The sequence below is a fragment of the Electrona antarctica genome (assembly GCF_951216825.1).
Source record: "Electrona antarctica genome assembly, chromosome: 11".
NCBI lineage: Eukaryota > Metazoa > Chordata > Actinopteri > Myctophiformes > Myctophidae > Electrona > Electrona antarctica.
In genome coordinates this window covers 1,294,417-1,320,019 of record NC_136792.1, presented here as the reverse complement: position 1 = coordinate 1,320,019, position 25,603 = coordinate 1,294,417, and the positions used below count along the sequence as shown (strand labels likewise).

General features: G+C 43.9%; 1 protein-coding gene across 1 annotated transcript in view; it reads right to left on the bottom strand.

Annotated features, from left to right (window-relative positions):
• Positions 1-25,603, bottom strand: part of LOC306932970 (uncharacterized protein) — a 293,356-nt gene that overhangs the window by 15,407 nt on the left and 252,346 nt on the right. The window contains exons 14-29 of the mRNA XM_079514941.1: positions 22,035-22,080; positions 21,335-21,390; positions 21,146-21,181; positions 20,349-20,391; positions 19,262-19,371; positions 17,586-17,654; positions 17,126-17,242; positions 15,719-15,820; positions 14,771-14,842; positions 14,123-14,185; positions 13,260-13,310; positions 11,757-11,837; positions 11,281-11,359; positions 8,163-8,242; positions 6,043-6,153; positions 2,159-2,254 (exon numbers count right to left, since the gene is read on the bottom strand). Coding sequence (XP_079371067.1) covers positions 2,159-2,254; positions 6,043-6,153; positions 8,163-8,242; positions 11,281-11,359; positions 11,757-11,837; positions 13,260-13,310; positions 14,123-14,185; positions 14,771-14,842; positions 15,719-15,820; positions 17,126-17,242; positions 17,586-17,654; positions 19,262-19,371; positions 20,349-20,391; positions 21,146-21,181; positions 21,335-21,390; positions 22,035-22,080 — 1,212 coding nt within the window. The remainder of the gene's footprint in view (positions 1-2,158; positions 2,255-6,042; positions 6,154-8,162; positions 8,243-11,280; positions 11,360-11,756; positions 11,838-13,259; positions 13,311-14,122; positions 14,186-14,770; positions 14,843-15,718; positions 15,821-17,125; positions 17,243-17,585; positions 17,655-19,261; positions 19,372-20,348; positions 20,392-21,145; positions 21,182-21,334; positions 21,391-22,034; positions 22,081-25,603) is intronic.

Below are 25,603 nucleotides of genomic sequence, written 5' to 3'. Positions count from 1 at the left end.
GCGTTCCACATTTTGGTGCCATAGGAGCGAAAATAATTTAGTCCCTTGTTTGTGCCGAATCTGGGTTGTACATGGTTCGTTGCACTCCCTCTGGTGTTGTGGGTGTGGACTTCGTTAACATTAAGGAAGTATCTAGACAGGTACATGGGTATCTTGGTGGTGTATCGAATCTTGTGGACCAGACCCATTGCAAGATGCTGTACTCTGTCGTCGACCCTAAGCCATTCCAGCCTGTCGAAGTGGGCAGGGGTGAGGTGGGTTCGGGGGGCTAGGTCAAGTAGGAGCCTGACCAGTTTGTTTTGGGAAGTCTGGAGCCTGGTTTTAAGGGCCTTTGAGGTGCTGTGGTACCAGGAGGTGCATGCATAGTCAAAGAAACCCTGTACAAGGGCTCCTGTTAAGGTCTTCAAGGTGTTTTTGTTGACCAGTGAGGAGATCCTGTAAAGGAATCTTGTTCTATGGTTGACCTTTTTGATTACGTTGGTGGCCATTTTATCACCGGAAAGATTAGCCTCCAGGATGGAACCTAGGTAGGTAATTTCATCTTTACGTGTGATAACATTGTCACCCACTCTAACCAAGAAGCCATTTGCCTTGCTGAGATTACTAATAGAGCCAAAGAGAATGGATTCAGTTTTTCCCAGGTGTAAAGATAGTTTGTTATCAGCGAGCCAGGTGCAGATTCTACCGAGTTCAGAGCTGAGGGCATTTTCAACCTGCAGTTTGTCCCTGTCCGAGACCAGCAGTGCTGAGTCATCTGCGAACAGGAACAAGTTGCAGTCACAAGCTGAAGTCATGTCGTTTACATATATTAGGAACAGTAGAGGCCCTAGTATGCTTCCTTGTGGAACGCCACAGCTCACTGGGAGGGGGGGGACAGTGTTCCGTTCACTTCCACCATCTGTTCTCTCCCCTCCAGGTAGGATTGCATCCAGCTCACTGATGTGCTATCGAAACCAATTGCTTTTAGCTTGTTAACCAGTATGGAGTGGTTCACGGTGTCAAAAGCCTTTTGGAGGTCCAGCATGACCATGCCGCAGTATTTGCCAGCGTCCACCTCTTGTTTGATGTGGTCGCTCAAATAGAGAAGGCATGTGTCAGTGGAGTGGGATGTTCTGAAGCCAGATTGGAACTCGTACAATAATTTATTAGTGGCAAGATACTTTTCAACCTGTTCATAGACTATTTTTTCCATCACTTTCGAGATGGAACTAAGAATAGAAATAGGGCGGTAGTTGCCGGGGTCTAATTTACTCCCTTTCTTGTGCAAGGGGGTTACTTTTGAAATCTTGGGGGACCTGTCCCTGTTTGATGGAGAGGTTTACTATGTAGGTGATGATTGGAGCTATAGAGATGGCTGAGTCTCTGAGAAATTTGGAGGGAATGTTGTCATGGCCTGTGGCCTTGTGGGGTTGGAGGGCACTCAGTTTCTTAATTACCTCATCAGTTGTTACCATAACTAGTTTAAAATCGTCTTTACAAACACCTAGGTTTTTGTAGAAGGTTGTAATGTGCTCTACACCAAAGAGCCCAGAGTGGGAGGGCAGTTTGTTAACCAGAGTTGTTGCTATGTTTGTAAAGAAGATATTCAAGTAGTTGGCCACATCAAGGTTGTCAGTGATGAGAGTGTTGTCCGATTTGATGTTTATGTTTGAAAACCTGGTTTTTAGTTTCTGACCATAGCCTAGTTGATTGTTTAGTAGCTTCCAGAGCTCATGAGGATTGTTTTTGTTTTCCTGTGCTTTATCATTGATGAAGTTACTTTTAGCTGATTTGGTCATGGCAGTTACACTGTTTCTTAGCTTGATTCGTTGGGTATTTAGGTTGTTCAAACAAGCTTGGCGAACACTGTCGAAGCGCTTGGCTAGCTTTGACTTGCATTTTAGAAATTCAGAGCATTTTTTGTCTCTGGCTTTCATTATATTGTATAACAATTGTATAACATTGTATAACAATGCTTAAAACACAAAAAGCAGTACCCGCACATAATGGGTTAAGGAAGAGAATGTCAATCTGTCATTTTAGCATCAACCATCAAATGTTGGGCCCAGGATCACATTAGATAATTGACACAGGGGTGAAAAATGGGTTACAAAATCGTGGGATAAAAAAATATTTTAATAAAAAAAAACCCATCAAATGTTGTTGTTTTTGCAATTACCTTCTTCTGTTTCTGCTTCTTCTTTTTCTGCTTTTTATCCTTTTTCTTCTTCTTCTTCTTCTTGTCATCAGCATCGCTGCCGGAACACTCTGAGTCCTAGAGATGACCACACAACAACAGCATTATTTAAGAAATGTTCAGAGTCCAGAGAGTTTGAAGTTGTGTGAATTTCTGCCTCTGTGGGGGATATTTATATGCAAATAAAATATAATATCATGACCAATGGCATTGCAAGACTAAACAATGAACATCAATGATGATGTTTAGGTGAAAAAAGAACAGAAAAAAAGACATTTTCTATCAATTACGCCAGTGGTTTCCCAAAGGTTTTCATGCCAAGGACCTCCAAAATGATCCCCATTAGCCTGCGGACCCCCCTCCCCTCCCCAATTAGCCTGCGGACCCCCCTCCCCTCCCCCATTAGCCTGCGGACCCCCCTCCCCTCCCCCATTTGAAAATACATGCCAAGGACCCCCATAAGAGAATATTGTTACTGCTCTAGGGCCCCCCAGTTTGACCTGAATTATAGCCAACGGCCCCTATTTAATGGCATTTCTATCTCTGGGACCCCAATACATATATTGTAACTTAATTTAACGGGTCCATTTGGTTCCATTTGTACACTCTCTGAGTTACAGACCCATAAGGGTCCATTTGGTTCCTAACTATCATTTAGCTGGGGACCCCCTGGAACTGCCTCAAGGACCCCTGGGGGTCCCCGGACCCCCTGGAACTGCCTCAAGGACCCCTGGGGAGGGAGTTCCACTTTGGGAACCACTGAATTACAAGCCTACCTTCTATGATGTAATAGAAGCATCCTGAAGGAACTGAAAGACCCTCCCACCTCAGACCATCAGCAGCATTATGATGTCACTGAGCATCCTGAAGGAACTGGAAGACCCTCCCACCTCAGACCATCAGCAGCATTATGATGTCACTGAGCATCCTGAAGGAACTGGAAGACCCTCCCACCTCAGACCATCAGCAGCATTATGATGTCACTGAGCATCCTGAAGGAACTGGAAGACCCTCCCACCTCAGACCATCAGCAGCATTATGATGTCACTGAGCATCATGAAGGTACTGGAAGACCCTCCCACCTCAGACCATCAGCAGCATTATGATGTCACTGAGCATCATGAAGGAACTGAAAGACCCTCCCACCTCAGACCATCAGCAGCATTATGATGTCACTGAGCATCCTGAAGGAACTGGAAGACCCTCCCACCTCAGACCATCAGCAGCATTATGATGTCACTGAGCATCATGAAGGAACTGGAAGACCCTCCCACCTCAGACCATCAGCAGCATTATGATGTCAATGAGCATCCTGAAGGTACTGGAAGACCCTCCCACCTCAGACCATCAGCAGCATTATGATGTCACTGAGCATCCTGAAGGAACTGGAAGACCCTCCCACCTCAGACCATCAGCAGCATTATGATGTCACTGAGCATCCTGAAGGAACTGGAAGACCCTCCCACCTCAGACCATCAGCAGCATTATGATGTCACTGAGCATCCTGAAGGAACTGAAAGACCCTCGCACCTCAGACCATCAGCAGCATTATGATGTCACTGAGCATCCTGAAGGAACTGGAAGACCCTCGCACCTCAGACCATCAGCAGCATTATGATGTCACTGAGCATCCTGAAGGTACTGGAAGACCCTCCCACCTCAGACCATCAGCAGCATTATGATGTCACTGAGCATCCTGAAGGTACTGAAAGACCCTCCCACCTCAGACCATCAGCAGCATTATGATGTCACTGAGCATCCTGAAGGTACTGGAAGACCCTCCCACCTCAGACCATCAGCAGCATTATGATGTCACTGAGCATCCTGAAGGTACTGAAAGACCCTCCCACCTCAGACCATCAGCAGCATTATGATGTCACTGAGCATCCTGAAGGTACTGGAAGACCCTCCCACCTCAGACCATCAGCAGCATTATGATGTCAATGAGCATCTTGAAGGAACTGGAAGACCCTCCCACCTCAGACCATCAGCAGCATTATGATGTCACTGAGCATCCTGAAGGAACTGAAAGACCCTCCCACCTCAGACCATCAGCAGCATTATGATGTCACTGAGCATCCTGAAGGAACTGGAAGACCCTCCCACCTCAGACCATCAGCAGCATTATGATGTCACTGAGCATCCTGAAGGTACTGGAAGACCCTCCCACCTCAGACCATCAGCAGCATTATGATGTCACTGAGCATCCTGAAGGTACTGGAAGACCCTCCCACCTCAGACCATCAGCAGCATTAGGATGTCACTCAGCATCCTGAAGGAACTGAAAGACCCTCCCACCTCAGACCATCAGCAGCATTATGATGTCACTGAGCATCCTGAAGGTACTGGAAGACCCTCCCACCTCAGACCATCAGCAGCATTATGATGTCACTGAGCATCATGAAGGAACTGGAAGACCCTCCCACCTCAGACCATCAGCAGCATTATGATGTCACTGAGCATCATGAAGGAACTGGAAGACCCTCCCACCTCAGACCATCAGCAGCATTATGATGTCACTGAGCATCCTGAAGGAACTGGAAGACCCTCCCACCTCAGACCATCAGCAGCATTATGATGTCAATGAGCATCCTGAAGGAACTGGAAGACCCTCCCACCTCAGACCATCAGCAGCATTATGATGTCACTGAGCATCCTGAAGGAACTGAAAGACCCTCCCACCTCAGACCATCAGCAGCATTATGATGTCACTGAGCATCCTGAAGGAACTGAAAGACCCTCCCACCTCAGACCATCAGCAGCATTATGATGTCACTGAGCATCATGAAGGAACTGAAAGACCCTCCCACCTCAGACCATCAGCAGCATTATGATGTCACTGAGCATCATGAAGGAACTGAAAGACCCTCCCACCTCAGACCATCAGCAGCATTATGATGTCACTGAGCATCATGAAGGAACTGGAAGACCCTCCCACCTCAGACCATCAGCAGCATTATGATGTCACTGAGCATCATGAAGGTACTGGAAGACCCTCCCACCTCAGACCATCAGCAGCATTATGATGTCACTGAGCATCCTGAAGGAACTGAAAGACCCTCCCACCTCAGACCATCAGCAGCATTATGATGTCACTGAGCATCCTGAAGGAACTGGAAGACCCTCCCACCTCAGACCATCAGCAGCATTATGATGTCAATGAGCATCCTGAAGGAACTGGAAGACCCTCCCACCTCAGACCATCAGCAGCATTATGATGTCACTGAGCATCCTGAAGGAACTGGAAGACCCTCCCACCTCAGACCATCAGCAGCATTATGATGTCACTGAGCATCCTGAAGGAACTGGAAGACCCTCCCACCTCAGACCATCAGCAACAACATTATGAAAATTACAAACATAAAATTGTCCGGTTGAAAATCACCCAGGTTTAATGTTCGAGGGTTAATACGCAAAATGGCGCCAGACCCCCGTCGGGTAACAGGTAGTGGGCGGATAGCAGGGCTACTATTCATATACGGTAATTATTAGAGATGTCCCGATACTGTATCGATATCGGAAAAGTATCGGTATCGGCCCTTTTTGGTCATATCGGGTCATATAGGTATCGGCAAATATGCCAGTCTAACCACCGATCCGACACAGGGGTAATAAGGCCCAGGGGTTGACACTATGGCAGGTAAATAAAATGTTGGGGCATGTGGAGTTTGCTTTGGAATTGCCCCAAACTGCAAGTGCACATTTGAGTGAGGAGTCTGCTATTAACAACAAAAGTAATTTAATATAATTATTATAATAATTATTCTCTGGTATCGGTATTCGGTATCGGTATGTATCGGCTAACACAGAAGGATCGGATCGGGAACGAAAAAAGTGTATCAGGTTTTTATCCTGAACTGATTGACCTTGTTCTTGTCCTTTTTCTTCTTCTTCTTCTTATCTTTCACGTCCTTCTTCTTCTTCTTTTTCTTTTTCTTCTTCGCGTCGTCGTCACTGGAGGCCTCAGAACAAGACTCCTGGAGACAGGAAACAGAAACAACAACATCCTGTTCACAACACAGAGAGAGGAAACGGAAAAATAACCGCATCCTGTTAACAGATCAACTTCAGCTTGTGGAACTGCTATTTTCAAAAGATTACATTTTTATTTTTTTATTTTTTATTTTTTAGACATGATAACTTGTGAAACTGGACATTCTGCACAATGAGTAGCCTACTTTGAGTATCGTTGATGCCAACACTTTTACAAGTACTTTATTGCAGATTTGCAGTATTGATACTTTTACTTAAAGCTGCTATAAGCAATAATATGTCAACATTTTAATTACCTTTTTCTTTTTTTTCAGACAGCCAGCAATGGGTAGAACGCTCCCCCCCAAAAATAGTCTCTGTGACACATCTGACACATCTATAGGGGCCACAATCTGCATTCAAAGATGTTCCTAGAAGCTTTGTCATTGGTCGAAAAAGAAAAACCCGGTCGCAATGACCAACCAAACAGGAAGCAGACAGGCAAATCGACCAATGACAAAGCTTCTAGGAACATCTTTGAATGCAGATTGTGGCCCCTAGATGTGTCACAGAGACTATATTTATCTGGGGAGCGTTCTACCCATTGCTGGCTGTCTGAATACCAAAAAAAAGATGAAGTCATTAAGTACACAAACGTAACACATTTTTCCACCACTGTGCATTTTGGGGAGTGAGAGTATGTTGCATAAATACCTCTTCCTTCTTCTTCTTCTTCTTCTCCTTCTTCTTCTTCTTCTTCTTCTTTTTCTTCCCTCCGTCGCTGTCGGAGGAATCCTGAAAGAAACATACGATACATACAATATATTAAAAAAAGAAAACTCCACAGAATCAAATGTCTCTCGCTTTCAATGCCATCAATGCATTGAAAGGGACAAAATCACTGTGTTCATGATAAAATAGTAAAAAAGAAAAAGAGGGGGGTGGGCGGGCAAACTCCGTCTTTTAAAGTGAACGTGTATGCTGGCACTGGGAACTGGGGTTTATGCTAACAGTATTCCAATTTTCTGTACTTTTACTTCCGCTCCACTACATCTCAGGGACAAATATTATACTTTTACTCCATCTACAATGATTTTAAAACTTGATATACTATACTTTTGTAGATTTTGATTATTATCATCACAAAACATACATTGACCACTTCAGCCCTGTATAGATTTTAGGCCGTTTGAAAACATTAGCAGATCTAGAAGCTCAGCGGTTAGATCATTACCTCCTCCTCCTCTTTCTTCTTTTTCTTCTTCTTATCTTTCTTCCTTTTCTTCTTCTTTTTAACATCATCATCATCATCGCTGTCTGAGTCAGCATCCTGTCAGAGAGAAGATCCATTACTGTTTTACTCCCAAACAGTCGGATATGTGTCGCATTGCTGACTACCCACTTAAAATGTCATCAACCGATATTTTATTTATTCATGTTTTTAATTGAACCTTTATTTAACCAGTAACCAAACATATTGAGACTGCGAGTCATTTACAAGTGGGAAGTGGCCAAGAGGCAGAAATAAAATTACACTTCAATACCACATCGTATATGTCACATAAAACATCCATAATACACCTTAAAAGTCCTAATCTTTTAGTAGGGCAAAATACACAATATACAAAATCTAAACCGACATAATAAATATATAGGCATGAACATAGGCTAGTACATATCCCAACATGTGCAGATGTTGGACTGTACTAAGGATCATCTAAGATGCTCCTTTTGAAACTTCTCAAGGGAACTTTCAAAGCCAATTTTAGTCTGGACTGTAGGTCGTTCCACGACCACCAGGGGGCGAAAGAAGGCCAGTCTCCTTACAACCCCCCACCCCCCCTCTCTCTCTACTTCCCTTTCTTTGTTTATCTTGGAGAGAAAAAAACGACACGATGGGAACTGTGCAGAAAAGCGAAATTCACCCACTTATTTTTTTATTTTTTTAATTGTCAGCTGTGATGTGACAATATAAAGCTGATTCTGATGATGACGTCAGCGCTCATGGACATACCTCCTTCTTCTTCTTCTTTTTTTTCTTCTTATCTTTCTTCTTTTTCTTCTTCTTTTCATCCCCATCAGAGTCAGAATCCTGTCAGAGAGAACATACGTGTGTGTCCTTCATTTAGTCCCAGCCAGCACTCATATGCTGCCTTATGGTGGACACAGTTTGGTCAACATTCAATGTTTTGCCACAGACATGTACTATACAACATGAGACATGTACTATACAACATGAGACATGTACTATACAACATGAGACATGTACTATACAACATGAGACATGTACTATACAACATGAGACATGTACTATACAACATGAGACATGTACTATACAACATGAGACATGTACTATACAACATGAGACATGTACTATACAACATGAGACATGTACTATACAACATGAGACATGTACTATACAACATGAGACATGTACTATACAACATGAGACATGTACTATACAACATGAGACATGTACTATACAACATGAGACATGTACTATACAACATGAGACATGTACTATACAACATGAGACATGTACTATACAACATGAGACATGTACTATACAACATGAGACATGTACTATACAACATGAGACATGTACTATACAACATGAGACATGTACTATACAACATGAGACATGTACTATACAACATGAGACATGTACTATACAACATGAGACATGTACTATACAACATGAGACATGTACTATACAACATGAGACATGTACTATACAACATGAGACATGTACTATACAACATGAGACATGTACTATACAACATGAGACATGTACTATACAACATGAGACACGTACTATACAACATGAGACATGTACTATACAACATGAGACATGTACTATACAACATGAGACATGTACTATACAACATGAGACATGTACTATACAACATGAGACACGTACTATACAACATGAGACATGTACTATACAACATGAGACATGTACTATACAACATGAGACATGTACTATACAACATGAGACATGTACTATACAACATGAGACATGTACTATACAACATGAGACATGTACTATACAACATGAGACATGTACTATACAACATGAGACATGTACTATACAACATGAGACATGTACTATACAACATGAGACACGTACTATACAACATGAGACACGTACTATACAACATGAGACATGTACTATACAACATGAGACATGTACTATACAACATGAGACATGTACTATACAACATGAGACATGTACTATACAACATGAGACACGTACTATACAACATGAGACATGTACTATACAACATGAGACATGTACTATACAACATGAGACATGTACTATACAACATGAGACATGTACTATACAACATGAGACATGTACTATACAACATGAGACATGTACTATACAACATGAGACACGTACTATACAACATGAGACATGTACTATACAACATGAGACATGTACTATACAACATGAGCGGACAATACTATCACCAAAAACACATGAAGAGATATCCCCGAATACCACAACAGGTCTGTAACTCTGAGAGTGTAACACATGGAACCAAATGGACCCTTACAGGTCTGTAACTCTGAGAGTGTAACACATGGAACCAAATGGACCCTTACAGGTCTGTAACTCTGAGAGTGTAACACATGGAACCAAATGGACCCTTACAGGTCTGTAACTGTGAGAGTGTAACACATGGAACCAAATGGACCCTTACAGGTCTGTAACTCTGAGAGTGTAACACATGGAACCAAATGGACCCTTACAGGTCTGTAACTCTGAGAGTGTAACACATGGAACCAAATGGACCCTTACAGGTCTGTGACTCTGAGAGTGTAACACATGGAACCAAATGGACCCTTACAGGTCTGTAACTGTGAGAGTGTAACACATGGAACCAAATGGACCCTTACAGGTCTGTAACTCTGAGAGTGTAACACATGGAACCAAATGGACCCTTACAGGTCTGTAACTCTGAGAGTGTAACACATGGAACCAAATGGACCCTTACAGGTCTGTAACTGTGAGAGTGTAACACATGGAACCAAATGGACCCTTACAGGTCTGTGACTCTGAGAGTGTAACACATGGAACCAAATGGACCCTTACAGGTCTGTAACTCTGAGAGTGTAACACATGGAACCAAATGGACCCTTACAGGTCTGTAACTCTGAGAGTGTAACACATGGAACCAAATGGACCCTTACAGGTCTGTAACTCTGAGAGTGTAACACATGGAACCAAATGGACCCTTACAGGTCTGTAACTCTGAGAGTGTAACACATGGAACCAAATGGACCCTTACAGGTCTGTAACTCTGAGAGTGTAACACATGGAACCAAATGGACCCTTACAGGTCTGTAACTCTGAGAGTGTAACACATGGAACCAAATGGACCCTTACAGGTCTGTAACTGTGAGAGTGTAACACATGGAACCAAATGGACCCTTACAGGTCTGTAACTGTGAGAGTGTAACACATGGAACCAAATGGACCCTTACAGGTCTGTAACTCTGAGAGTGTAACACATGGAACCAAATGGACCCTTACAGGTCTGTACCTCTGAGAGTGTAACACATGGAACCAAATGGACCCTTACAGGTCTGTAACTCTGAGAGTGTAACACATGGAACCAAATGGACCCTTACAGGTCTGTAACTCTGAGAGTGTAACACATGGAACCAAATGGACCCTTACAGGTCTGTAACTCTGAGAGTGTAACACATGGAACCAAATGGACCCTTACAGGTCTGTAACTCTGAGAGTGTAACACATGGAACCAAATGGACCCTTACAGGTCTGTAACTCTGAGAGTGTAACACATGGAACCAAATGGACTGATATGAGGTTAGGGGACTTACGTGGCCGGTTAAGACTGATATGAGGTTAGGGGACTTACGTGGCCGGTTAAGACTGAGGTTAGGGGACTTACGTGGCCGGTTAAGACTGGGGTTAGGGGACTTACGTGGCCGGTTAAGACTGATATGAGGTTAGGGGACTTACGTGGCCCAGTTAAGACTGAGGTTAGGGTTAGTAATAGTCGGAAAACGTCGAATGTCTCCGTGTTTCCTGCATTGATCTCCTTACAACCCCCCAATGTGACAATATAAAGCTGACGTCAGCACTCATGGACATACCTCCTCCTCCTTCTTCTTCTTTTTCTTCTTCTTCTTGTCTTTCTTCTTTTTCTTCTTCTTTTCATCCCCATCAGAGTCAGAATCCTGTCAGAGAGAACATACGTGTACACGTGTCCTTCATTTAGTCCCAGCCAGTACTCATCTCCAGGCGAGTGTTAAGAGGGGCAGGGACTGAAATCCTGTAACAGGGCACTCTTTTGGACAAAAATAGCGAAAACAGCAGATCTATCATCTACAAGCTCTCAACGTGACGCGCTGCGCCGCATTGAGAGCTTGTAGATCGGCTATTTTCGGGGCACAAGCCAGCACTCTTTAGCTAGTGGAGATGCGTTGTACGACATGGATTTCTAAATCTTTTTTCAAGTGCCACCACAAATTGGCCATCACTGCTATGCCCTAGCTGGGACTGGAACTTTAGATGATGGATTTGAATTTAGCTGAAATAGAAATGTGGTTAGCACTCGTTTACGTAAACACACACCTCTTCCTTTTTCTTCTTCTTCTTCTTCTTTTTCTTCTTCTTCTCGTCATCATCGCTGTCAGAGCTGCAGGAGTCGTCGTCCTGACATTTAGAAAATATCAGAAAATAATAAATATCAAATATAAGTGGATTTATACAGCACTTTATAACTGGATTTATACAGCGCTTTATAACTGGATTTATACAGCGCTTTATAAGTGGATTTATACAGCGCTTTATAACTGGATTTATACAGCGCTTTATAACTGGATTTATACAGCGCTTTATAACTGGATTTATACAGCGCTTTATAACTGGATTTATACAGCGCTTTATAACTGGATTTATACAGCGCTTTATAACTGGATTTATACAGCGCTTTATAACTGGATTTATACAGCGCTTTATAACTGGATTTATACAGCGCTTTATAACTGGATTTATACTGCGCTTTATAACTGGATTTATACAGCGCTTTATAACTGGATTTATACAGCGCTTTATAACTGGATTTATACTGCGCTTTATAACTGGATTTATACAGCGCTTTATAACTGGATTTATACAGCGCTTTACAGAGTACTCAAAGACGCTTTCCTTGTGTGAGTGAGGGCCAGGGCAGAGAAGAGAGATAAACGAGTACGAGAAAAGAATTAAAAGCAACAAAACACTCAAAGTAACACGTTAAACTGGGGGGGGGGGGTTGGTCATCTCTGTTATGTTTGGGGAGTGCATTCCAGAGGGAGGGGGCAGCCACAGAGAAGACCCTGTCTGTCGCCCCACAGAGGGATGGGGTGCTGGACCTGAGTGAAGCGTTATTCATAGTCTGATTTATCGGTGGTGAGGTGACCACCGCAACTACAACATGACGTCACTGAGCCGCGGTGAAGAGCAAACCACCGCTCTCCCCAGCCCTTCTCTCTGTTTTTACTCACCACCGCTCCACGTTATTACAGCTCTGGTGGTCACCTCACCACCGGAGCGGTGGTCACCTCACTACCAGAGCGGTGGTAACCTCACCCTCACCACCGGAGCGGTGGTCACCTCACCACCGGAACGGTGGTCGCCTCACCACCGGAGCGGTGGTCGCCTCACCACCGGAGCGGTGGTCGCCTCACCGGAGCGGTGGTCGCCTCACCACCGGAGCGGTGGTCGCCTCACCGGAGCGGTGGTCACGGTGGTCGCCTCACCACCGAAAACCATGACTATGAATAGGCCTTAAACGGGTCGAAGATACTCTTCACCACTCGGTGGTGAGGAGTACTTTGAAGTGAACTCTTCAAAATATCATCATCAAATACCATCTACGGTATCTGTGTAGTAGAGCTCTTCCGGGGTCCAAAAATAAATCAATAAACAGATTTGTTTGTTGAGAGGAAACCTCTTGTCCTACTGATCTGATCAAGTAGGGACGTTAATTTATGAAAAAACAAACACAAAAAGCTAGAATATGGCTGACAATATAATAAAACATCACAGTAGATTAATTAATTGATTGATTGATTGATTGATTGAATATATCACCTTCTTTTTCTTCTTCTTATCCTTTTTCTTCTTCTTCTTCTTGTCCTTTTTCTGAAATCAACAAAATGTACGTTAATGTGGCCCGCTTGTATCCACAACCTTATAATATTTTAGCTGAATTCCAATACCCAGAATCTGGGCCACTGTGTACCCAGATGCACACAGTGTACCCAGATCAGATGCAACAAGAGGTGGCGAGGTCATTTGGGGTTTTTAAACAGCTGGTGGATGGATATGAAATGCTCGCGCGCAGCAGTGTTGTTTTCGTCAACTAAAACTAAGATGAAAAATGTTCGTCGACTACCTTTTTCCACTGACGGAAACTAAATGGAAACATGAAGCTATGGTGACTAAAACTAAGACTAAATATACTGACGATTTCGTCAACAAATACAAACTAGACTAAAATGCTAACTAGACTAAAAGGGACTAGTGGACAAGAGATCCAGTATAAGTCATTTTACACTTGGTTGCATGCTGAAAATAGCAGATCTACAAGCTCACAACGCGCCGCGGTGCGACGCGTAACTTGTGAGCTTGTAGATCTGCTATTTTCAGCAAGTGTAAAATCAGTCATTACGACAGCATCAAGACCTGCCAAAATACATTTTACTCGACTAAATCAACCGTAGATTGAGTCGACTAAAATCTATCACTAAAACATTCCAGGTGACTAAAATGTGACTAAAAATAAATGAAAACTATTCAAGAGACTACGACTAAAACTAAAATCAAATTTGCTACCAAAACAACACTGATTGGAATAATGGAATTTGGCTCGGGGGTCATGACCCCACACTTCATGACCTGACCACAGGTGAGAGTCGTTGAACTAATTAAGCGTTAATAAAACATTTCCTCACCTGATCCTCGTCACTGTCAGAGCAGGAAGGGGAGGAGTCTTCATCAGTGGAACAGCTGGACTTCTACAGAAAGGGAAAAAAACAGGTTGTCTTATAAAACTACCCTTAAGACCTGGAACACATCTGTGTCGCCTTAGCGTTTAACCACATGAACCATTATTTTATCTATATATAATGACACTATACATATAAGCTAAACATATATATTATACTATGCTGTTATACTTTAGCTATTGAAAAATAGCAGATCTACAAGCTCATAGTGCACCACCGAGTGGCGCGCTACGAGCTTGTAGGTCTGCTATTTTTGAAAAGTCGTGAAAATGTAGTGCAAAGCTTTGAATATATATTCTTTCAGAGCCAACGTTTTTAACTCAAATCTTTGCTTCTAGGGGGGGGGGGGGGGGGTCCCTGGAACAACATATTTTCAGATGGGGGGCGGAGAGCCATATTAAATATAACTTTTAGGGTCCTTGACATGAAATATTGAGAACCACTGATGAGTTTTGTCAGAATAAAATACTTTTTTTTAAATTTCGTTGTCAGGCCTAAATGGATTAAATGAGAATTCAGACTGAGTGTCAGGCTACTGGGGAATGGGTTAACCCTTTGATCTCCTATAAGGTCTCATGATCGCAGTGGTCTCACCTTCTTCTTCTTTTTCTTCTTCTTCTTGTCATCCTCGCTATCGGAAGAAGACGATGAAGATGAGCTGGAATCCTGAACAGAGAGAGAGAGAGAGAGAGAGAGAGAGACAGTGTTGTTGATTTCGTCACCTGAAACTATGACAAACTATGACTAACTAGTGGACTAGGGACTACTGGAGCAGAGATCCAGTAGAACTAAAAGACAAATCATTTTATGTTTGGCTGTGCTCGGGTGAGCTTGTAGATCTGCTATTTTCAGCACGCAAGCAAGTGTAAAATAAAAACGCCATCAAGGCCTGTAGATATGACTAAAATAATTATGACTGGAACTTAACGGATTCGTATTCAAAAGACTATATCAAATTTGTATTTAGAAAACATGCATTATTTCGGCATTTTGCACACATTTTGAACTTGTGAATTGGGACATTCTGCAATACGAGTACTTTTACTTTCAATACTTTAAAGGTATATTCAGTGATTTCGCTTCATTCAAATATCACTTATTTTTTCTTTTTATTTGGATAATCCTCCCTACTATAGAGTGTGCTGACCATATAAGGAGTTCCTCCCTGTCCCCAGTGAGCCCCTGGGGTCAAAAAACCCTAGTTTCAGTTTTGGTGGTGGGTGGCAAAGCCTTCATCCAATCAGGATGAAAGGGGCCTTCCTCCAATCATGTGTGGGGGCGGGCCTTGGTGCACATGCTGTTGCACTTCCCCCCACTGTAGAGCGTGTGCATGTGCACATTTTGTTACCGGGGCGGACTGGGTGGTTTTCCAAATCACCCAAATCACTGAATGCTCCTTTAAGTACATTTCGATGCCGATGCTTTTGTACTTTTACTTTTGTACTTTTACTCAAGTACGTTTTGAACATGGGACTTCTACTCGTAACGGAATGAACACCACTGAACATCTGCTACTAAAAATAGGACTAAAGAGATAAGAACCTTATCTTTCTTCTTCTTCTTCATCTTTTTCTTCTTTTTCTTTTCATCTTCGCATGATGATGATGATGATGATGATGATGATGATGAAGAGCTGCAGGAATCCTACAGGTGAAGACAAAACAGATGCTTAAGGGCTCCATTTTCGTCACCGCTAAACCCTTTATCCCTAAACTTCTTTGCCTTTTTTTTTTTTTTTACTATTTTGAAAAATTTTGAGCTTGTAGACTGGCCATTTTAATTATTCAAAAATGTTTTGCAAAATAGTAAAAAAAAAAAAAAAAAAAAAAGGGCAAAGAAGTTTAGGGATAAGGGGTTTAGCGAATTAGCGGTGATGAAAATGGAGCCCTTAACCCCATGGAGACCTGAGACCAGATTCTACAAAATGTCTTCTAAATCCAGTTTTCAGTTTTCAGTTTTCTGAAAACCCTTATGTCAGAGGTCAGTATAATATTAGCCTTATTAGTTGCATTATTAGATGTTTCTGTTCTTCCTTTGAGCTTCTTTGTTAGTGGGTATACTGTGTTTATGAATATTACGTCTGTCCTGTTGTATTTATTGTTACAGGCAGAGCTAGTATGTGTTACATATTTCGCCTCTTCTCTTGGCCAGTTCACACTTGTAAAAGAGAGACTTTACTGGTTAACCCATTTTGACCTGAGATCAGATTCTAAAAATGTCTTCTAGACAGTTTTCTGAAAAAGCTATGTTTCTATGTCAGTCGTTCTTCGATTTTTCAAAAAATAGCAGACCTACAAGCTCGAACTGGACCTTTAACATTGGTCCAGTTCCTATAGCAACGCCCCACCGTTCCAACTATGGGATTGCAAATATATTCACAGTGCAAACTCGGTGGCGCGCTATGAGCTTGTAGATCTGCTATTTTTCAATAGCTAAAGCATAACATAATGCTAACACCAAAAGGGGTTCCCGCCCAAAATGGGTTTTAAATACAGGTTAAATAAAAACCTCAAAGGGTTAAGAACCTATGTTTCTATGTCAGTGGTTCTCAGAGTATTTCATGTCAAGGACCCCCAAAATGATCTGTATTTGGCCGCCGGAAGCCCATCTGAAAATATGTTGTTCCAGGTCCCCAGAAGCAGGGTACAGGGTTTGATGAGGTCAGATCAATATATGGAATGTCAGAACAGGTCAGCTCCATATATGGAGATCTAAGGGTGGCAGCGGGGGCAGTGTCCTGGGTGTACAGGGTTTGATGAGTGAGGGCCCAGTTAGGGCCGGGACTACATTTTTGGACCTGTTGAGAACTCTAGTTGTCGCCGGCTGCCGGGGCGTGGCTGCACTAATAACTTTGGGGCAGCAGGCCCGTCTAGAGTTTAAATGGACAGGTATCAGTCAAAAGGGAGACATCGAAGAGGATCACAGAACTACAGAGATAAGATAGATAACCTTTTCTTCTGTCTTCTTCTTCTTCTTCTTCTTCTTCTTTTTCTTCTTCTCATCTTCGCTGTCTGATGAGGAGCTGTCAGAAGAGCATGAGGATGATGATGAAGAGCTGGAGGAATCCTACAGATGAAGGACAGACAGAGACATTAACCCATTTTGACCTGAGATCAGATTCTAAAAATGTCTTCTACATCCTGACAGTTTTCTGAAAAAGCTATGTTTCTATGTCAGTCGTTCTTCGATTTTTCAAAAATAGCAGACCTACAAGCTCGTAGCGCGCCACTCGGTGGCGCGCTACGAGCTTGTAGATCTGCTATTTTTCAATAGCTAAAGCATAACGTAATGCTAACACCAAAAGGGGTTCCCGCCCAGAATGGGTTAAATAACATTCTCCGTGGTTCTTCTTTACGCCAGACTGCTTAGCCGACGGGTTTTAAATGAAAATAAAATTAAAATTAAAAACCTTTTCTTTTGTCTTCTTCTTTTTCTTCTTCTTGTCTTTCTTCTCGTCTTCACTGTCTGAGTCACAGTCCTGTGGTAGACAGTGGTGCAAAGTACAGTCCTGTGGTAGACAGTGGTGCAAAGTACAGTCCTGTGGTAGACAGTGGTGCAAAGTACAGTCCTGTGGTAGACAGTGGTGCAAAGTACAGTCCTGTGGTAGACAGTGGTGCAAAGTACAGTCCTGTGGTAGACAGTGGTGCAAAGTACAGTCCTGTGGTAGACAGTGGTGCAAAGTACAGTCCTGTGGTAGACAGTGGTGCAAAGTACAGTCCTGTGGTAGACAGTGGTGCAAAGTACAGTCCTGTGGTAGACAGTGGTGCAAAGTACAGTCCTGTGGTAGACAGTGGTGCAAAGTACAGTCCTGTGGTAGACAGTGGTGCAAAGTACAGTCCTGTGGTAGACAGTGGTGCAAAGTACATTTACTGTCTGAGTCACAGTCCTGTGGTAGACAGTGGTGCAAAGTACATTTACTGTCTGAGTCACAGTCCTGTGGTAGACAGTGGTGCAAAGTACAGTTACCTTTGAGGCATTTTTACTTCACTGGAGTGTTTCCAATATCCAATACTTTTACTCCTATACTCCACTACATCTCGCACTACAATGTTGTGCGCTTTTACTCCAAATAAATGGAACACTGTGCGATCACCTTGGGCGTGCTGGACATGCTAGACTAGTAGAGTGACCGACATGAGCACGTACGGCTCACTTGCAATTAACAAGCCGTTTGGGATGTTATCAGATCATTGAATCTCCGTCATCAGCCCTTAATTATCAACACCACAATGGAGCCAGTATGGACCTTTCCTACACATTGACCTAGTTGTTATTGTTGTTGTTGTTTGGCACTGAAACATCTGCCATTAATTTATCCTATAGAGATTGACAAGACAATGTATATCAATTATTTTAAGCCTATAGAATCAACCAAACCATCCAGTATCCTGGTGAATCATGACCATAACACCTTTGATATTGTGAAAAAAATAAAAACAAAAAACGCTAAACAAAGCATAATATCATATAATTAAATACTTTATTAACAGTTCGCAAAAAGGCAGTTATTATACAATAACTAGACCTGTACGTGCACATCGGCCACCAGCCTACTTGAGAACGATGCAACTTGGGAACCTAGTACTACCCGTTGTCAACTTGTCATAGCACCCATTTTAACTATATGTCTGTGTCCCTTTTGTGCCCATACTGTATATGGAGATCTCTGTATCTGTCTGTCTGTCTGCCTGTGCCCAAAGAGTGCAAACTGACTGTGAAAAGTGGAGTGGTTAAGTAATCAATTTGCAGGTGTGGTGTTGCCATGGCAATCAATTGGCTGAGGCAGAGGCTGAGCATTGCACAGGTGAGGGGACTTCCGTGTGTTCCGAGTGTCCGACTGCCCAGATACCGGGCACTGCACTCCCTGCGGGGGTGTGGAACGCGTGTGTCGAATGTGAAGTCGGTGGGGCGAACGGTCCTCGAGTTACGTGCATTACAACCGTACACACACGCACGCACGCACGCACACACGCACGCACGCACGCACGCACGCACGCACGCACGCAGACAGAGGCGTGGCACATTTATAGTAGGATGCTCAGGAGAACACAAACATACAGGTGCTCTATAAATAACGTTTATTACCTTCTTCTTCTTTGTATCTTTCTTCTTCTTCTTCTTCTCCTTTTTCTTCTTCTTCTTCTTGTCTTTCTCCTTCCCTCCTTCCCCCTCGTCGTCACTCAGGTTTCCGTCAGCTGTGGTGTGACATCACACGGTGACAGGTGTCAATCAATCAGAATGACATCACACGGTGACAGGTGTCAATCAATCAGAATGACATCACACGGTGACATGTGTCAATCAATCAGAATGACATCACACGGTGACAGGTGTCAATCAATCCGAATGACATCACACGGTGACAGGTGTCAATCAATCAGAATGACATCACACGGTGACATGTGTCAATCAATAAGAATGACATCACACTGTACCACCAGACATCAAACAGATATCATATTGTAGAACATCACACTGTACCACCAGACATCAAACAGCAGTGGCGTGCACAGACATTTAGAGGGGCAGGTGCTCAAGTTAAAAAAGGGCACCTTGTGCAGCGCGTGGAACCGGCCGGTTGCCTTAATCTATTTTGGGCGGGAACCCCTTTTGGTGTTAGCATTATGTTATGCTTTAGCTATTGAAAAATAGCAGATCTACAAGCTCATAGTGCGCCACCGAGTGGCGCACTATGAGCTTGTAGGTCTGCTATTTTTGAAAAATCTAAAAAAAAAAAGAGAAAAAAAAGTTTTTGTTTCTTTTTTTTTTCAAAAGGGCACATTGCCAAAAGGGCAGGGGGTGCTCTAGCACCCCCTAGTGTCTATCTGTGCACGCCACTGGTAGAACATCGTACTGTACCACCAGACATCAAACTGTGTGATGCCCTCATTCCACAATTTACCGCATTATCAGCCAAATGGTGCAGATTATGCAGGGGTAAATCTTTCTTCAGATTATGCAGGGGTAAATCTTTCTTCAGATTATGCAGGGGTAAATCTTTCTTCAGATTATGCAGGGGTAAATCTTTGGTGCAGATTATGCAGGGGTAAATCTTTCTTCAAAATGGGCACATAATGGCGCAAACTCGCATATTTAGCAAGTTTAACAAGTCTTGAGGGTTTAGTGATTAACATGAATCATTTATGAACGTATATAAACGTCACAAACATACCAGTCAATGAACAGGATGCTTTGTCACCGGCTTGTTTCTTGCACTGTCACGAAAAGGGAAAACAAGTTCATGAGTGTGTGTGTGTGTGTGTGTGTGTGTGTGTGTGTGTGTGTGTGTGTGTGTGTGTGTGTGTGTGTGTGTGTGTGTGTGTGTACTCAAATGTTTTGCTTAATTAAAAGTATAAATACTGCACAGGTATAGAAATCCTGTATTAAAAATATATTCAAGTAAAAGTACAAAGGTATCGGCATCAAAATGTAGCCTATACTTAAAGTACTAAATAAAGTAAAAGTAGGCTATAATCATATTGCAGAATGTCCAATTCCACAAGTTCAAAATCTGCACAAAATCTTTTGAAAATAGCCAAATGGTTTTTGGGGCTGAAATCTCCAAAGAAACTAGTAAATAAAGTTTTCAAGTTTCAAGTTTTAAGTTTTACTGTAGCAGAGTAAAAGTAATACTCAAGTAAAGTAACAAATACCTCAAAAAAGTACAAACACAAGTAAATGTAATTAACAATGGTTCATTCATACACACATTGGGAGGTGAAGCGGCGAACAGTCAACACCAGCGTCCTCACTTGAACACATTCACACACCAATGGTGGAAAGCTCACACCGACCGACTCATTGGAGGCAATGTAGGGTTCAGTGTCTTGCCCAAGGACACTTCGACATGTGGACAGGAGGAGGAGCCGGGATTCGAACCGCCGACCCAGGGATCATTGGATGACCTGCTCTACCTCCTGAGCCACAGCCGCCCTACTTAGTTACTGTACTTTGCACCCTTAGTATTACCTTATAATCATCTGGGTCACTGTCGGTCATGGAGGTCTGAAACACAGAGACAGACATCATGCCGTCATGAAGGACAATCATCACATTATTGTCTCAGGAATGTGACAAAAACACACAAATGTCCATGAATTCACAAGGCTTCATGGGGTAGGAAATAACTCCTGAATATAAGACTTCATTCAGAAATACCTTGTTCTTTTTCTTGTCTTTCTTCTTCTCTCCAGCAGGCGGCGCTCTTTCAACACCTGCAGGTTATTATTATTATAATGATCAGACAACACCGATAAGCCTCATTCAGATTCTATTGCACGATGCATGTTGTTCATTGAAAGTACATGAAACACAAATTAATGTATAATGAATCACAATTATGTATTGTTTAAGAGTAGAAGACAGTAGATGCAAATGGTTTGTTTGCCCTGTGTCGATATAACAAATCAATACATATATATATATTTTAATTATAATTATCTGGGGGGGTCCCCAGATGATTATCTTAATGTGCAATGTTGTTTTCTCGGTAAATAAACCAGCATTTAGTATAAGTAAAATTACTTTTAATCCACCTTTTGGTGTTTTAAGCATTATTTTATACTTTAGCTATTGAAAAATAGCAGATCTACAAGCTCGCAGCGCGGCACCGAGTGCCGCGCTACGAGTGCCGCGCTACGAGCTTGTAGATCTGCTATTTTTGAAAATTCGTGAAAATGTGGCAAATTAGGAATATATATTCTTTCAGAGTGAACATTTGTAACTCAAATCTTTGCTTCTGGGGGGGGGGGGGTCCTCAAATCTCTATGTTGAAAATAGCACCATCTATCCAAGCTTGTAGATCTGCTATTTTCAGCAGAATAGTATAGGGTTTGTGTGGTTAAACGTTGTCTGTCACCTGCACAGCTGAGTTCATCTTCACTCTGATGACCACCCTCTTCCTCCTGTGGAAGCGCACACACACACACACACACACACACACACACACACACACACACACACACACACACACACACACACACACACACACACACACACACACACACACACACACACACACACACACACACACACACACACACACACACACACACACGGTATTTAACCACTTCAACCACAGCATCAATTTACAATTTAGGCATGTAGGCTATAGCAGACGCGACTTATTTCAAATAATTAGAAAGAGTTTTCTCCGACGGGCGACGGCGGCATCTCCCTTAGAGATAGGGTGAGAAGACGGGTGGCTGCGGCATCTCCCTTAGAGATAGGGTGAGAAGACGGGCGGCTGCGGCATCTCCCTTAGAGATAGGGTGAGAAGACGGGTGGCGGCGGCATCTCCCTTACAGATAGGGTGAGAAGACGGGTGGCGGCGGCATCTCCCTTAGAGATAGGGTGAGAAGACGGGTGGCTGCGGCATCTCCCTTAGAGATAGGGTGAGAAGACGGGCGGCTGCGGCATCTCCCTTAGAGATAGGGTGAGAAGACGGGTGGCTGCGGCATCTCCCTTAGAGATAGGGTGAGAAGACGGGTGGCTGCGGCATCTCCCTTAGAGATAGGGTGAGAAGACGGGTGGCTGCGGCATCTCCCTTAGAGATAGGGTGAGAAGACGGGCGGCTGCGGCATCTCCCTTAGAGATAGGGTGAGAAGACGGGTGGCTGCGGCATCTCCCTTACAGATAGGGTGAGAAGACGGGTGGCGGCGGCATCTCCCTTAGAGATAGGGTGAGAAGACGGGTGGCGGCGGCATCTCCCTTAGAGATAGGGTGAGAAGACGGGCGGCTGCGGCATCTCCCTTACAGATAGGGTGAGAAGACGGGTGGCGGCGGCATCTCCCTTAGAGATAGGGTGAGAAGACGGGCGGCTGCGGCATCTCCCTTACAGATAGGGTGAGAAGACGGGTGGCGGCGGCATCTCCCTTAGAGATAGGGTGAGAAGACGGGTGGCGGCGGCATCTCCCTTAGAGATAGGGTGAGAAGACGGGCGGCTGCGGCATCTCCCTTAGAGATAGGGTGAGAAGACGGGTGGCGGCGGCATCTCCCTTAGAGATAGGGTGAGAAGACGGGTGGCTGCGGCATCTCCCTTAGAGATAGGGTGAGAAGACGGGCGACTGCGGCATCTCCCTTAGAGATAGGGTGAGAAGACGGGTGGCTGCGGCATCTCCCTTAGAGATAGGGTGAGAAGACGGGTGGCGGCGGCATCTCCCTTAGAGATAGGGTGAGAAGACGGGCGGCTGCGGCATCTCCCTTAGAGATAGGGTGAGAAGACGGGCGGCTGCGGCATCTCCCTTAGAGATAGGGTGAGAAGACGGGTGGCTGCGGCATCTCCCTTACAGATAGGGTGAGAAGACGGGTGGCGGCGGCATCTCCCTTAGAGATAGGGTGAGAAGACGGGTGGCTGCGGCATCTCCCTTAGAGATAGGGTGAGAAGACGGGCGGCTGCAGCATCTCCCTTAGAGATAGGGTGAGAAGACGGGCGGCTGCGGCATCTCCCTTAGAGATAGGGTGAGAAGACGGGCGGCTGCGGCATCTCCCTTAGAGATAGGGTGAGAAGACGGGTGGCGGCGGCATCTCCCTTACAGATAGGGTGAGAAGCTCCCCCGAGGCTAGAAATCTGGGGGTTTTATTTGATTCCGATCTAAACTTCTCAAAGCTTCTCTACTAACATCACGAAAACAGCCATTTGCCAAATCAAGAATATTGCAAAAATCAGATCATTTCTTTCATTCAACGATGCACAAACTCTTATTCATGCCTTTGTCACAAACCATCTGGACTACTGCAATTCTCTTTTTTCTGGACTCCCAAAAAAGTCTATCAATCGCCTTCAACTATAGTTCAGAACACAGCAGCTAGAGTTCTTACAAGAACCAGGAGATACGACCATATACTCCTGTTCTGGCCTCTCTGCACTGGTTACCAGTCGTGTTCAGAATAGATTTTAAAGTTAACTTGTTTGTTTTTAAATCACTAAACGGACTGGCACCTGGGTGTATTTCTGACCTCCTGTCCCTTCACATACAGTACCTTCCCGTAATCTTAGATCAGCAGAAAAAGTTTTACTTGACCCCCCCATCACAAAGCTGGTGACGCAAGGTGGCAGGGTGGCAGGCTGCTAGGACTCCACTGCTGTGGAACCAACTACCACTGGACATTAGACTGTCCACTTTTAAAATACTTTTAAAAACTCACTATTATAGAAAGGCTTTTAATGAGTTTGAATGAACATCCAGTTTCTGCTTTCTCTTTTTTATCATTATTTTGGTTTTTGTATTTTGTTAAATTCCATTGTTGATTTGAATTGCCTGTTTATGTATTGTAATGTGAAGCACTTTGTAAACTTGTGGGACTCCTCAACCATACAGTGGTGGACTCCTCAACCATACAGTGGTGGACTCCTCAACCATACAGTGGTGGACTCCTCAACCATACAGTGGTGGACTCCTCAACCATACAGTGGTGGACTCCTCAACCATACAGTGGTGGACTCCTCAACCATACAGTGGTGGACTCCTCAACCATACAGTGGTGGACTCCTCAACCATACAGTGGTGGACTCCTCAACCATACAGTGGTGGACTCCTCAACCATACAGTGGACTCCTCAACCATACAGTGGTGGACTCCTCAACCATACAGTGGTGGACTCCTCAACCATACAGTGGTGGACTCCTCAACCATACAGTGGTGGACTCCTCAACCATACAGTGGTGGACTCCTCAACCATACAGTGGTGGACTCCTCAACCATACAGTGGTGGACTCCTCAACCTTACAGTGGTGGACTCCTCAACCATACAGTGGTGGACTCCTCAACCATACAGTGGTGGACTCCTCAACCATACAGTGGTGGACTCCTCAACCATACAGTGGTGGACTCTTCAACCATACAGTGGTGGACTCCTCAACCATACAGTGGTGGACTCCTCAACCATACAGTGGTGGACTCCTCAACCATACAGTGGTGGACTCCTCAACCATACAGTGGTGGACTCCTCAACCATACAGTGGTGGACTCCTCAACCATACAGTGGTGGACTCCTCAACCATACAGTGGTGGACTCCTCAACCATACAGTGGTGGACTCCTCAACCATACAGTGGTGGACTCCTCAACCATACAGTGGTGGACTCCTCAACCATACAGTGGTGGACTCCTCAACCATACAGTGGTGGACTCCTCAACCATACAGTGGTGGACTCCTCAACCATACAGTGGTGGACTCCTCAACCATACAGTGGTGGACTCTTCAACCATACAGTGGTGGACTCCTCAACCATACAGTGGTGGACTCCTCAACCATACAGTGGTGGACTCCTCAACCATACAGTGGTGGACTCCTCAACCATACAGTGGTGGACTCCTCAACCATACAGTGGTGGACTCCTCAACCATACAGTGGTGGACTCCTCAACCATACAGTGGTGGACTCCTCAACCATACAGTGGTGGACTCCTCAACCATACAGTGGTGGA